Raw genomic sequence first — 13,366 nt, 5'->3', positions numbered from 1 at the left:
TCTTAGCTCATTTTCTCCCCAAATATGTCATAGGTATAAATGATGGCAATTTCTTTCAGAACTTTCAAGTTGCAAAGAAATTTTTAATACAGAGACAAGACTTCTGCCAGTGCCTTAATCTAAGACTGGCAAGCAAGAGAGTCTATAAATATATACATTCATTTGGAAAAGATATGTTGGTACCTGGCACAGGACATGTGGTGGAGGGAGGGGAGGGCAGGGGGAGGTATCTGTGAAGATCTGTATGTACTAGGTCAGGGTGAGAGGGATGTATTCCGGGAAACATTTGGTAAAGCTGAGACAAAAGTAAGATTCAGAGATTATGTTTAGGGTGACTGTGCAGGACAGTAATAGTAGCATAAACACACACTTGGGGTATTGTATGGGAATGAATTTTTTGCTTGCTTCAGCTTAGAATTATAGAACCTTATTTTGGGAATAAATCTGAGGGATTTTACAAACTATCTATCTACATTTCCCAACATCTTTTCTACAAATATTATGAGGAATTAATTTTTAAATTAACTACTTAAATAAGAGTATTAAAAAGGGAAACCATCTTTGCAGTCACTTCAGTTTCTTAGTAAATTATTTTAGAAATAATTACCTACCTATTTTGACTCTCCCCCTCTCAGGACCTTCTCCCATTACTAGGATATTTGCTGGTTTCTAGAAATAAAAATAGAGCATTCAAATTACTATATTTATTCTTTTGACATGCTCTAAAATGGAAAAAAGTTCTTATAATATGAAAATATCACTTTTGGATTTTCATCAAAACTATAATTGAATATCAAGTACCCTCTATATAGTTAAAGCATTTGACATACTTGAAGTTAGCACTAACTTTCCAAAAACATCCTTGCTATAGAAACATCTTATTTTCAAAATCATATCATACAAAAAATCACAAAGGAATTAAAGCTGTCATTTCTATTTACCCCACAAAAGTAATGAGTAAGAATAATTCTTAAACCTGCACAAATTATAAGCTGTCCTATTGCTGCCCACAATAAAGGGCTTTTGTGGTTGAAAATTTTTACATAAAATTTCCAGCCACAATATAACTACCTTCATTTAAATGAATCAAGTGGAATATTCCTTGCTAAATATTTCTAAGCTACTACTATAGGAAAACATGGTCAACATTCAGCAGACTCCATTAAAATTCATACACATTTTCAGCCATAGTTCATGTAAAAGTGAGAAATTCCAAATATAATCTCAAGATGTAGGAAAATAAAAGCCAAGGCTAATACAGAGCTATATAAAGAAAAGAGTAGGCTGCAAATGTACCCAGCGTCTTTTAAGTCATCCTTTTTTGTAGACATTTGGAAACAGAGAAACTGTGAAGATACACACTTTTGGGCAAGTAAGTCTCCTCTGTAAACTCTTTGGAGAGAAAAATTTATGATTCATTTATTTAATCAATGAATATATTTTTAGTGTCTTCTAGGGAGAAAGAACCATACTAACCATACAAAGAATTAAGAGGAAAAATAAAGGCACAGTAAACCAAGTTCCTAACCTCCAGATGCTCACTACATAAGTAGAAAGAAATATCAGAAGTTTTGTATAATTCTAGAAGGTAATGCTAATTATGAGTTATGGAGAGGACTGAGATCTTGGGTTAGAGGCTAAACTAGATTACTTTTAAGATCTCTTCCAATTTTCCAGCTCTTTTTAAAGTTCCAATGAAAACAATAAGCATTAAAGAAAAAAAAAGTTCAAAGAAGGAATTGATTAACAAGAGCTTCCATTGTTAAGGGAAATGTTCACTGGAGGTGGGGCAGCGGCTATGTCCATTATCCAGATCCTGAAAAATGAACAGAAGCTAGAATGGCAGAGCAGAAGAAAGGTAAGGGCTGGGCTTCCCTGGTGGCGCAGTGGTTGAAAGTCCGCCTGCCAATGCAGGGGACACGGGTTCGTGCCCCGGTCCGGGAAGACCCCACATGCCGCGGAGCGGCTGGGCCCGTGAGCCATGGCCGCTGGGCCTGCGCGTCCGGAGCCTGTGCTCCGCAACGGGAGAGGCTGCAACACTGAGAGTCACGCGTACCAAAAAAAAAGAAAGAAAGGTAAGGGCTATGCACGAAGCAAGCTTAGGAGAGAGTAATAAGTCTGACTTGACAGAAGGCAGAGGACTCATGTTGGAGGTGGTAAAATGAACCTAGACCCTGCAGAGTCTTAATTGCCAGGTGAAGTAATCGGACCTTTGTACACATTACAGGCAGTGAGATTACAGGAAAGAGGGAGGTATCAGAACTGGGTGTAAGGTGATAAGCGCTTCATCCAAGGACTTCTCAGCTGAAATGACGAGGGAGTTATGGAGCTGAGGAACATTTTAAAGGAGAAATTAACAGGACTTTGTGACTAGTTGAAGGCAGAAGATTAAGACAAAGGGTGATAAAGATTTCATTAAGGTTTTGAGGTTATGTGACTGGAAGAATGGTGCCCTTGTGATAGAAAATTTATGAGAGGTACTGATTTGGGAGGGGGAACAACAAAGAGAAGGAGACGGCACATTGAGTTTGAGTGATATGAGAGGCCTAGTTGTACTAGCCAGGGGAGTGGAAATAGGAAGATTTAGATTTTTTTAAAAAATAAATTTATATTTTATTTATTTATTTTTGGCTGCGCTGGGTCTTTACTGCTGCATGCGGGCATTCTCTAGTTGCGGTGCGGGGGCTACTCTTCATTGCAGTGCGCGGCCTTCTCATTGTGGTGGCTTCTCTTATTGCAGAGCACGGGCCCTAGGTGCATGGGCTTCAGTAGTTGCAGCACGCAGGCTCAGTAGTTGTGGCTCATGGGCTCCAGAGCGCAGGATCAGTAGTTGTGGCGCATGGGCTTAGTTGCTCCATAGCATGTGGGATCTTCCTGGACCAGGGCTCAAACCTGTGTCTCCTGCATTGGCAGGCAGATTCTTAACCACTGTGCCACCAGGGAAACCCAAAGATTTAGATTTGAAAGTTATTGTCACTGGAGTGTGATAATTGAAGACATGAGACAAGATTAGTTTACTGTAGCAGAAAGAGAAAAATGCATCAGACAAAAAACCAAACCTTCAAAATGCAAGTTTAACAACTATTTATCAAAGATCCCTTATGTATAAAATACTGTCCTGCAGACTTTCAGGAAACAAAGAGAAATAAAACATGAAGCCCTTGACTTCAAGGAGTTTAATATCTAGTAGGGAAAGACAGACAGATTACTTTTTAGAGTACAAGGCAGATTACAGAAAGTACCAAAACAGCAAAATAAATTGCCAGGAATAGATGATTCTTCTCAGTGAATATCAGGATAGTCTTTAGGAAGGAGATGACTTTAGATGAATTTAAGAGTGCCTAAGATTTTGATAAGCATAAACAGAAGAATGACTTTTCAGGCTTAGAGAACCCTAAAAGTAAGAGCCTGGTCACAAAGAAAACCCAGGGACATGACATACTGGGAGAGCCTACAAGTATTTTGATTTTGAGTAGAGCATAGAATGCTCAGTGTAGAGCATTCCTAAGGCTAGGAACTATGCTGGAAATTAAACGTCACATTAAAGAAACTACAATTTATGCTATAGGCTAAGCCGACACAAGACAGTGAGACAATCAGATCTATATTTAGGAAAAAACTCTGGTAGCACTGTGAAGGATGAACTGAGAAGGAAAGGTGGACCACAAAGTAGAGACAGAGACCAGTTGGAAGTGGTTACAATAGTCAAGGGAAAAGTAAGGGGTCCCTAACTTGTGACAATGGTCATGGAGCAACACATAAGAGCATTTCAAGGGAAAAGTTCAAGATTTGGCATTGCTTTTTTGCACCACCTTCACTTCCCTCCATAGTCACTCATTCAACAAATACTGACTGAGTATCTAGCAGTGATTTAGATGCTAGAGATACAGTAGTAAACAAAACCAGGCAAGATCCTTGACCTCATGGAGCTTACATTCTAGTGGGAAGAGAAGGGCAATAAATAACAAATGTACAGTACATCAGTATTGATAAGTACTGTGGATAAAAATTAAATAAGGAGAACACAAAGAGATTTCCGCATCTGGTATTATGGCTGAGTAGGTGCTCTAGGAGACCCTGCCATTACAGAACAACAATATATATGCTGCCTAAGAAACATTCCTTGAAGGATCCTTGATCTCACAAGAGATAAGGCAGGGGTCCCCAACCCCCGGGCCGCAAACCAGTACCAGTCCGGCCGCACAGCAGGAGGTGAGCGGCAGGCAAGTGAGCGAAGCTTCATCTGCCGCTCCCCATCGATCCCCATCGCTCGCATTACCGCCTGCACCATCCTCCCCACTCCAATTCATGGAAAAACTGTCTTCCATGAAACTGGTCCCTGGTGCCAAAACGTCTGGGGAACCACTGAGATAAGGATATCTACAACAACCCCAGCCCCACCCCCAAATAAGGGCTAGAGAAGGAAGGAAAGGCAGGATGGACCTGGGAGCAGATGCCAGTAACACACTTCACTGGGGACACTGAACCCTGGACCACCAGCAAGGTGAAGAAACTGAGCCTGTTCTCTGACAATCAGTCAAGACTCCCATGGGGACTAAAGTAAACCAGAAGAAGCAAAAAGAAACCCTTTCTGTAGGAAAAACTTCCTAGCTTAGGCCTAAGGACTAAAACAATACATTTTCCTGCTAAAAACATACTTTAATCCATTCACATACTATTTACAAGAGATCCATCTGAGTGGAAGGACCATAAAAGCTGAAAGTAAAAGCCTATTAAAAGAGCAGGCAAACTGCTAAAAGAATCAACTATAGTAATGTCAGACAAAATAGCTTTTAAGACAAAAGCATTATTAGGAGTAGAGATGGTCACCATGTAATGATACAAGATTCAATTCACCAGGAAGAGAGAACACTCCTAACACTCATTATGTACTTGAAATATATATGTATTTGATATAATTTCAGGGAGGGAAAAGACCAAGGATAACAAACGTTTCTCAATAATTGATATGTCAAGCAGACAAAAGATTAGTAAGATATAGACCATCCAAAGGACACAATTAACAAAGTTGATCTAACAGGCATATACACAACTTTTTAATTAGAGAGTACACATTTTTTTTTTCAATCATACATGGAACATTTACAAATGTTGTTAGTGTACTAGCAGGTCTCAAGAAATTTCAAGGAATTGTTATCAAACAGACTATGTTCTCTGACCACAATGAAATTAAGTTAAAAGTCAATTACAGGGACTTCCCTGGTGGTGCAGTGGTTAAGAATCAGCCTGCCAATGCAGGGGACACAGGTTCGATCCCTGGTCCTAGAAGATCCCACTTGCCGTGGAGCAACTAAGTCTGTGCGCCACAACTGCTGAGCCTGCGCTCTACAACTACTGAAGCCCATGTGCTGCAACTACTGAAGCTCACACGCCTAGAACCCATGCTCCGCAACAAGAGAAGCCACCGCAATGAAAAGCCCACACTCGTCGCAACTAGAGAAAGCCCACGCACAGCAATGAAGACCCAATGCAGCCCCCCCGCAAAAGTCAATTACAAAAGTATAAATCTAAAACTCCATATATTTGGAAATGTAAAAATACCTCTAAATTATTCAAAGGTAAAAGGAGAAAGTATGAAGAAATTTAAAATACTCAGAAATGGAATAATGATAGTATGACCTATCAAAACCTGTGGAACTTACAAGGGAAATGTATAGCCTTAAATATTTACGTTAGGAAGAAAGGCTCAAAATAATTATGTGCCTAAGTTAAGAAGTTAAAACAAAACAAAATTCAACAGACTAAAACAAAAGAAAGTAGAAGTATAAAGGTAAGGACAGGAATTTATGAACAAGAAAGGATTTATGAAGCCTTTAGGACAACTACATCAAAAGGAGAGAAAGTGCAAATAGATGATATTACAAATTTTAAAAAGAAACATAACTATAGATTCAGTGGAGGTTAGAAAGATAAAAGAACCCTATTAAAAAACTATATCTATTAATTTAAAAATATATACAAAATAGGCAAATTCAAGAAACTGTAACCTACAAATTGACTCAAAATGAATTAGAAAACCTGAAGAAACCAAGAAGTAGTAAATAAAGTAAAACTGGACTTAAAAATCTTGCTACCAAAGGGTAAGCTGGGACGAAGTGAGAGAGTGGTATGGACTTATATACACTACCAAATGTAAAACAGATAGCTAGTGGGAAGCAGCCGCATAGCACAGGGAGATCAGCTCGGTGCTCTGTGACCACCTAGAGGGGTGGGATAGGGAGGGTGGGAGGGAGACGCAAGAGGGAGGAGATATGGGGATGTATGTATATGTATAGCTGATTCACTTTGTTTAAAGCAAAAACTAACACACCATTGTAAAGCAATTATACTCCAATAAAGATGTTAAAAAGAAAAATCTTGCTACCAAGAAAACAGATGATCACAGAGGCAAGTTCTCCAAATTTTCAATGAACAGATTGTTTCAATTTTATTCAAACGTTTTCAGAGAATAGAAGAAGAGGGAATACTCCCAACACATTCTAGAAAGCCAGTATAACCTTGACAGAAAAACCAAAAAAGGATAAGAAAGAAAAACTTCAGGCCAACTCCACTCAAAAATATTAAACAAAATAGTAATAAGCCAAATCCAGAAAAAGGAATGCCAGGATGGCTTAATATAAGAAAATCTATATAAGTCCATCACCACAGTGACAGATTAAAGAAGAAAGATGATTTAATTATCTTGATAGAGGCTGAAAAAGCAGCTCATAAAATTTAACACCCAGTCATGATAAAAACTCACAGCAAGTTAGACTAGAAAAAACTTCCTTAACCTGATAATGGGTATATATCAAAAACTAAGAAAGAAACATTGAAATCATTTCCTTTAAAATCAGGAATAATGTAAGAATACCCACTATTAACACTTCTAAAATCAACACTGTACTATAAGTCTATTACTATAAAACAATAATTAAAGACATATATATTAGAAAGGCAAAAATAAAACTATTGTTATTTTCAGATAATATAATTATCTACATAGAAAGCCCAGAGTATTTACAGGCAAATTATTAGCAAAAGTAAGAGAGTTTAGACCGTCTGGCTACTTGAACAATATGAACAAGTCAACTGTATTTCTGTATATCAGGAAAAAAAAGCTAGGAAATATAATTTTTCAAAGACAGCATTTCTATAGCAACAACAACAAAAAAGTATAAGGTGCCTAGGAATAAATATATCAAAAGATTTACAAGATTTTTAAACAGAACACCTTGAAACCTTGTTTTAAACGATATTAAGAAGTTCTAAATAAATTAAGAGCTCATGTTAATAGATAAGAAGGCTCAATATAGTAAAGACATCAATTCTCCCAATACTTCTCTGTATATTCAATGCAATTTCAATCAAAATTCCATCAGAGTTTCCTTGTGGAACTTGAAAAGCTGATTTTAAAATGTATGTGAAAGAGCAAAGAGCTAAGAATAGCCAAGATATTCACAAAGTGTTAGGGGTAGGGGATGAGGAGAGGAATCTGGCTCAAAACATTATATCAAGATTTATTTTAAAGCTATAGTGATTAAACAGTGTGGTTCTAGTACAGGGATAGACAAACTGATCAATGGGAGAGAATGGAGAACCCAGATGGAACCAAAATACTGAGAGAGAACTTCAGATCAGTGGAGAAAGGAAGAACTAATCAATAAGTGGTGCTGGCACAACAGGTTATCTAAGTGGGAAAAAAATAAGTAAAATGAATCCTCACCTCATATCATATAAACAACAATTTCAGGAGGATTAAGGAATTAAATGTGAAAAGCAAAACTTTAAAACTCTGGAGGAAAAAAAACTGGAGAATATCTTTCTGAGGTGAGGAAGAATTTCTTAAACAAGATACAAAGAATAACCATAAGAGAAAAGACATAAATTTGTCTATTAAAATAACTTCCAATCATCAAAGATAAGGAAAATAAAAAGACAAAGCACAGACAGGCAGAAGTATTTGCAACACTTATCAGTAACAAAGGTTTAGTATCCAGAATAAAGAACTCCTACAAATCAATATGAAAAACAAGCTAACAGAAAAATGGACAAAACGTCCAAACAGGGATTTAACAAAAAGAAGAAAATGTTTAACCACTAAGCATATGAAAAGATGATGCTATACCTCATCAATAATGGGGAAAATGCAAATTAAAATCACAGTGAGATACCATTTTACACCTAGTAAATTGGTTAAAAATTAAGAACAGTTGAGTAGGAAGTACCTCAGGGGAGCTCCAATACATTGCTGGTGGGAGAATAAATTGGTACAACTTTTCTGGAAAACAATTTGGCATCATCTTGCAAAACTGAACAATTGCATACCCTTTGACTCAGTAATTCCATTTTTAGAAACACCAAAGAATGTTCATAGCAGCACAGTTTGTAATAAAAAAAAAAAATCTGGACGCAACCCAAATTTCTAGCCAATAGGAAAATGGAGAAATTAATCGTGGTAGAGTCACACAATGAATTTTAAAACAGCAGTGAAAATCACTGAATTACAGACAAAAGTAAAAAATGTTCAGATCTTGGAAGCATTATGTTGAGAGAAAAAAAGCAAGTTTTAGAAGACTATATACACAGGATGCCATTTTCATAAAACTTAAAACCGAGCAAAGCTAAAAAATGTTCTGTTCAGGCATATATACAAATGTGATAAACCTATTTTTTAAAAGGAGTGAATAATAGGTTCAAAATTCAGGATATTTGTTACCTCTTGGGAGGAGACAAGAGGACAGGATGAGGGAAAAAACATAAATAGAAGCAAGCTATTGGTAATATTCCAGTTATTGAGTTAAAGGATAGGCTCTTGACTGTTATGCTTTGTAAGATAATATATAAAGCAAGGAATGGGGATAGGTACTGTTGGGAGTGGGATGACAGGGTGTTATTTCCAACATCATTTAAGCATAATTTTAAATTACTTACATAATGCCTCTCTGAGAAGGTAACATCTGGGATAAGACGTGAAGAAAGTGCAGTAATAAGGGAAGAGCAACTTGAAAGGCTTGAGGCACAGGTAAAGCAGAGACACGTTACGGAGAACAGTGGGCATCGGGGAGAACAGAGTGGTAAGGCACTGATGATTCTAAAGAGAAGGAAACCCTAGGTAGTGCTTGCTTGCTGTTTGCAGTGGTTCTGCTCTTGGCACAAGTCATTTGGGTAGCAGAACTGGATGGGTTTCTGTTTTTGTGTGTGTGTGTTTGTGGTACGCGGGCCTCTCACCATTGTGGTGTCTCCCGCCGCGGAGCACAGGCTCCGGACGCGCAGGCTCAGCGGCCATGGCTCACGGTCCCAGCCGCTCCACGGCATGTGGGATATTCCCGGACCGGGGCACGAACCCGTGTCCCCTGCATCGGCAGGCAGACTCTCAACCACTGCGCTACCAGGGAAGCCCCTGGATGGGTTCTTGAGCACTGTCTAGCCTGTGCTCTGAGAGTTGATGAGGGCTGCCACGAGATCTGCAGCAGAGCAAGATCATGGTGTTCGGAGCAGTGAGGAAAAACCTTGGTGAGCTGGCAGGGTGACTCACTGGAGAAAGAGCAAGGTCAGTGCGGTTGCAGTCAACGTGAGAGGAGGGGAGTTAGCCCAGGGGCAGCAGAGGAGGGGTGGAGCAAAGGTTAGGGAGGGGTGCCGGTCAGACAGAATGACGTGGGGGCTCGGAAAGACTAGGTTTTTCATGACTAGAATTAGCATCGTTTTGTTATATTATCCATCTTACCCATAATTTTTACAAATTGCATAATTTATTTTATATATATCCTGCCCAATCTCTGATAGCAGGGTTTGGAGAGATTACCATTTTCTACTACATTATATATTTCCATAATGTTTGATTTTGTATATTTTGGTATTGTTTACAAGTAGATAAATGGTATTTTTAAAATATAAGAAAAAAATAATGCTGAGAGGAATAAAGGGTAGAAGAATAAGAGCCAGTGAAAGAACTGGTGAAAGAGCATCCAAGGTAAGAAAATGGTCAGCATAGGGTTCTAGAAGCTAAGAGTTTAAAAAGGAAGAGGTAGCCTTCAGGTGCAACAGAATGAAAGCTGAGAAGAGGCAACTTTGGGACAATTAGAAGGTCACTGGTGACACAGAAAAAATAATTTCTGTGCATTTACAGAAGCTAGACACAATAAATGAGACCCAAATAAGTGGAAAAAAGGTAAAGGCAGATTTAGAGTACATTTTTCAAGGCCTTAGTGAGAATGGGAATCTCTGGGATATAACAATTTTTTAAATTGTAAAATCATCAAATAAACCATTTTATGTACCATTTGTTACACTGTTTGCAATTCCTAAATTTTGGATTTAGGAATTAAATCCTTTTAAAATAAATATATAAGATAAAAACACAAAGCATGATATAAGGGAACAAAAATTGCTTCGTATAAGAAATGAAAATAGATTATGAGCTGCTGAATGGGAGAAAAGCAGGAAGTTCATCTTGGATCACTGTTAGCTCTTATTAGAAGTTCCTGCAGTCACACCATATGGAAACAGAGAATATGAATATGAGCACAACCACAATGGAATGAGGAGAGAGAGAGAGAGAAAGAGAAAAGAGGATCTAGCTAGTTCTGAAGACAGTAGAGAATACCTTTGACGTGATCTACTTGAAGCCCATGGAAGCTCTAAGAGTGAGGCCTGAGATGAGGGCAGAAGTGGTGACATGGTTTAGGGGAGCAGCGACTGTGAGCTCTTTTGTACAGTCTGAGAAAGGAACCTAGAGCTTGGGCAGTATCCATAGAGAAGGGTTCCTGTAGTCAAGTAAAAATCTTGAATCACAGAGGGAATCTTTTTTTTTTTTTTTGCGGTACGCGGGCCTCTCACTGTTGTGGCCTCTCCCGTTGCGGAGCACAGGCTCCGGACGCGCAGGCTCAGAGGCCATGGCTCACGGGCCAAGCCGCTCCGCGGCACGTGGGATCTTCCCTGACCGGGGCACAAACCCGTGTCCCCTGCATCGGCAGGCGGACTCCCAACCACTGCGCCACCAGGGAAGCCCGGGAATCATTTTTTAATGCACACCTCTTAACTGGGATTTATCTGTCCCCTTCAGGACGAGTGAATGTGTTATGGTCATAAGATACTCGATGTTTCAAAATAACAACAATAACAGCAAAATAAATAACATGATCACCATGAAAATGCATTTAACTTAGGGAACTATATTCAATATCCTGTAATAAATCATAATGGAAAATAAAATTTTAAAAAATGCATTTAACTTTTCAAAGCATTTTCACATCGATTTTCTTCTTCTTAAGGGAAATACTCAAGGACCTACAGGGCTAGGGGCAAGTCTCTGAACAACTCCATATAACCCTCAAGATTCCACACTGAGTTGTGTTTACAGATATTATGCTGAATTTTCAAAAGACTAACTTTGACAGTGATTAATTAAGTGAAGGTATATGCTATTAAAAAACAAAGGAAACTGCAGCTCATGCACACACACCCACACACACACGTACAAACCTAAAAGAATGAAAAAAGGATACCAAAATTGTTCTGACCTAGTTACATCCCAGTTAACACAGACTATGCTTTACTAAAACCCCTCTTCTTACTGTGAACACAAAATGCCAGCTGTGAAAGAAAGTGATACTGCTGGGTTTGCACACTTTAGTTACCATAGAAACAGTAGAAATGGCAGGAGTTGGATGTCTCATATTCAAGTTATCAGCAATAAAATTGGACAGACAAATCAAGGCTGCAGGGTTCGTTTTAGTTAAATTTTATTTTAAAGGCAAAAGTCAGGGAATTAATGTGATAAACAGTATGGTTACTCAGAAATTATTCTTGAAATATCTATATTTTAGCAGAATTTAGTTAATTCTTGAATGTACATTCATGATGTTTTGCATGTATTCTAGATTTGCTTTTTCCTTTTATAGAATCAATTTTTTTCACAGGGTTACATTTATTTCAGTTAATTGGCACATCATAAATAGAACAGCCTAAAGATATACAATTATCCTACTACATTTGCTTTACACTTCCTACACCAGGACATTTGGAACAAAAATATGAAACCCACAAGATGACTCTCATCAGCACCAGTAAAGAAGACAGAAAAACAAACACAACTGTCTACAATCCTGAATAATAGGAAAAAACCAATCAGACATCAACTGGACTAGTTTCTGAACAATGAACAGTGCTAGCCTAATATTAATGGCTACAACTATTCTTTTCTTTAAATACAGAAGTGGCATGACTCTCGTCACATTTCATACAGAAGTACATTCCCAGGAGAAAATTTTCAGTTTATGTTCCTTTCTTTACACTGTTCTCCATTGTTCACCTTGAACAAATAAGATTCTGTATTGTAACAAACAGGACAAAGAACTAAGAGTGAGAGACATGCTTTTTTTCTTAAGCACAATAGTCATTTGCTAGTAGCATCAGTCTATCATAACTTTACCTCTTAAAATAACTTCATTGACAGTAAAGGATTTAAAAATATAAAGAATCTGATTATTGTGACTGCAACCTCCTAAAGGGCAGGGAAGATATTTCTATCACCACTTTATGTATCTGCTGAAATCCAGGCATACAGCGTTTAATAAATATTTGTTGAATGGGTTCGCAGAGCGAGTTGAAGGTGAATGCCAGAGGACTTGGATCTCAGCTAAAGGACAGTATTCCAGTTACTGAACTTTCAGCAAGTGGACCTTTTGCAAGTCATGATCTTCTTCGAAAAGATTTTTCTTGTGTGAAAAATGAACTTTTGCCCAGTCATCCTCTTGAATTAACAGAAAAAAATTTCCAGCTCAACCAAGATAAAATGAACTTTTCCACACTGAGAAACATCCAGGGTCTATTTGCTCCACTAAAACTACAAATGGAATTCAAGGCAGTGCAGCAGGTTCAGTGTCTTCCATTTCTTCGCAGCTCAAACTTTTCATTGGATATCTTGCGGGGTAATGATGAGACTATTGGACTTGAAGATATTCTTAATGACCCGTCACAAAATGAAATAATGGGAGAACCACATTTGATGGTTGAATATAAGCTCGGTTTACTGTAATGCAGTGTGCTGTTCATGGAAATAGAGGGGCTGCATCTTTATAGTCATTTTTTACTATAATTTGATGTGCACAACATTAAAAGTACTGACACATGAGAATTTTTGCCTAAATAGTATCTGTGATCATTTGAAATTATTTGGGTCTTTGCTTTATGTGATAATTGAAAGCACTAAAGGGAGATGGTTTTAAAACTTCTAATTTATATTAAAACAATAGCTTTCTATATCTTTAAAAAAATGTTGCTAATTAATATCATAAAACTATCCACAGGTTCCAATTCAGCCTGTTTTCTAGTTATTCCATAAATTTACTTTTACATAACGATT

General features: G+C 37.9%; 2 protein-coding genes across 4 annotated transcripts in view; one reads left to right on the top strand and one right to left on the bottom strand.

Moving 5' to 3' along the window:
- The window catches only part of CDK19 (cyclin dependent kinase 19), a 179,741-nt gene that overhangs the window by 22,961 nt on the left and 143,414 nt on the right, over positions 1-13,366 (bottom strand). For all 3 annotated transcript variants that reach the window (XM_004264723.3, XM_033418655.2, XM_033418654.2), the window contains one exon: positions 612-669. In XM_004264723.3, the coding sequence (XP_004264771.1) occupies positions 612-669 (58 nt within the window). The remainder of the gene's footprint in view (positions 1-611; positions 670-13,366) is intronic.
- Positions 12,590-13,072, top strand: LOC105748958 (proteasome maturation protein-like). Its single transcript, XM_033418658.1, has one exon. It carries the CDS (start codon positions 12,590-12,592, stop codon positions 13,037-13,039), a length of 450 nt encoding a protein of 149 aa, XP_033274549.1. The 3' UTR covers positions 13,040-13,072.

The sequence above is a fragment of the Orcinus orca genome, chromosome 12, assembly GCF_937001465.1.
Source record: "Orcinus orca chromosome 12, mOrcOrc1.1, whole genome shotgun sequence".
NCBI classification, from domain to species: domain Eukaryota; kingdom Metazoa; phylum Chordata; class Mammalia; order Artiodactyla; family Delphinidae; genus Orcinus; species Orcinus orca.
This window is presented reverse-complemented; position numbering and strand designations above follow the sequence as displayed.